This window comes from Lipotes vexillifer, unplaced genomic scaffold (genome assembly GCF_000442215.2).
Source record: "Lipotes vexillifer unplaced genomic scaffold, Lipotes_vexillifer_v1.1 scaffold591, whole genome shotgun sequence".
Lineage (NCBI taxonomy): Eukaryota > Metazoa > Chordata > Mammalia > Artiodactyla > Lipotidae > Lipotes > Lipotes vexillifer.
In genome coordinates this window covers 1880947-1882737 of record NW_006791954.1, presented here as the reverse complement: position 1 = coordinate 1882737, position 1791 = coordinate 1880947, and the positions used below count along the sequence as shown (strand labels likewise).

At 54.2% G+C, this 1791-nt stretch overlaps 1 protein-coding gene across 1 annotated transcript in view; it reads right to left on the bottom strand.

Moving 5' to 3' along the window:
- The window catches only part of GIP (gastric inhibitory polypeptide), a 4433-nt gene extending 4142 nt beyond the window's left edge, over positions 1 to 291 (bottom strand). The window contains exon 1 of the mRNA XM_007465092.1: positions 201 to 291. Coding sequence (XP_007465154.1) covers positions 201 to 286 — 86 coding nt within the window. The 5' untranslated portion in view covers positions 287 to 291. The remainder of the gene's footprint in view (positions 1 to 200) is intronic.
- Between the last annotated feature and the right edge of the window lie 1500 nt (positions 292 to 1791).

Genomic DNA, 1791 nt, shown 5'->3' with positions numbered 1-1791 from the left:
CCCAAAAAAAAAAAAAAAAAAAAAAAAGACTCCCTGGTTCTAGCCTCACTCTGCACTCAGACTGCTGAAAAGTTTTTTTCCGTCAAGCATCTTTCCTCTTGGCCTGGGATCCCTCCCTTTCTCACCTCCCCCTTGAAAATAGAACCCAGTCAGCCCCCAGCCTCCTCCCCGGCACCTGACCCCTTCCTTCTCACCCCAACCTGGAGTGACTTTCTTCCTTCTCTCCTAGCACCAGTGCCAGGAGCAGGGACACTAGCAGCAGAGAGAAGGTCTTCATGGCCACCATCTTCCAATGGTTATTTCCTGAGCTAAGAGAGAAAAGGACCGGCATGAGGTGGAAGCCTTATGCTGAGGAAGCAGGCAACACGGCCGCACACTCCTGGTGCCCCAGAGCCTGTGGGGAGTCTGAAAGCTGGGGGGCCCTGTGCCTTGGGAGTTGGAGCTTTTCTAAGAGGCTAGAGCAACACCTTGGGGATGTGGGAGGAGCTGGCATTAGAGTTAGAAGGGACATTAGAAGGGATATGGAGCCTGGATGAGAGTGGACCTGCTTCTTGTTTTTTAGGTGGAATCTGAGTGGGGTGGGAGGAGGGCAGCAGGGGGGCGATCCTGGCAGGAGAAAGCAGTGAAGGCCTGTGTGCAGGGACAGCCGCCTTCCTGGCCCCTGTGGCTAGACATCACAGGCATGTGGACTGGCAAGATTCTCCCTTCAGAGCCTCCAAAGTTCATACCAGCCAGCCTTCCAGCTCTCAGACTGGCTGTCACCTAAATCTTCACAGCCCTCTTGGCCTGAGTGAAAACCATAAGTAGAACCCCTACCCCCCAGCCTTCACTATCCCCACTCAGGGATGTCCGACACTTCTACCAAGGGCAAGCCCCGTTTCATCAGGCCATCTTCAGCAGAGACGAAGAACAGTAAGGAACCTTCCTCCCAAGCCCTGAACACCAAAGCTAGATCTAGAGATGTGTGGATCTTCCTGCGTCGTCACCTGGGTGTTAAAGGAACCCTCAGCCCCACTTTTTCTTTCTTTCACGGAGGAAAAGAAAGTGAGGGGCTAGGGTGCCAAACACCTCAGGGGTGCCAAGACCCACCTCCTCTCCAGTGTCCTGTCCACGTCCACGTCCACCCCCATCCCAGCTGCTCTCTTACCAGCCTTCCTTTCCGGCTCTCCCAGAAGGATAGGGCGGGCGTCTCCTCCTCCCTTCTGGCTCTTTGGAACCTGTCTCAAGAAAGTCTGCCCCGGCTCTTTTATATCCAGATATCACAGACCTACTGATTAGCCTAAAAGCATCTTATCTCAAGAAATTAATCCCACAGCTCCTGCCACATTAAGTCCTTTTTACACGTAATAAAGTTGCCCTTTCCACCTGAACTGCGCTAATTGGTAATTAACATTTGGGTATCTCCAGCTGCTCTCTGGGCCTGGCCTGTGGGCAGGGTACCTTAAGTGCCCCTTTTCTTCTTTCCCCTCCTCCCTTCTGGGCAGGGGAGCCCAGTATGCCCTCACTTCCTTTATAGGTGCCCTCGGTTAGAAAGCATAGGTGCCCTTGGTGAGGGCAGGCTTGGGTAAGGTGACACTAACTGGGGAGGGGGGCACTGCCATAGACATTAGACTACTCCTGGGTCAGAGAGAGAGAGGGGCCGCAGTGGCCCGCGGCTTTGTCAATGTGGCAGTGTCTCCAGCTCGATATCTAGGGGTTGTCCAGCTGCCTGGGGAAAGGGTGGGAGAGTGATGGAGCAGAGGGTTGAGGGAACATGAAGGATGGGGGTTTCCTGGTGGTGGCTGGTGAACT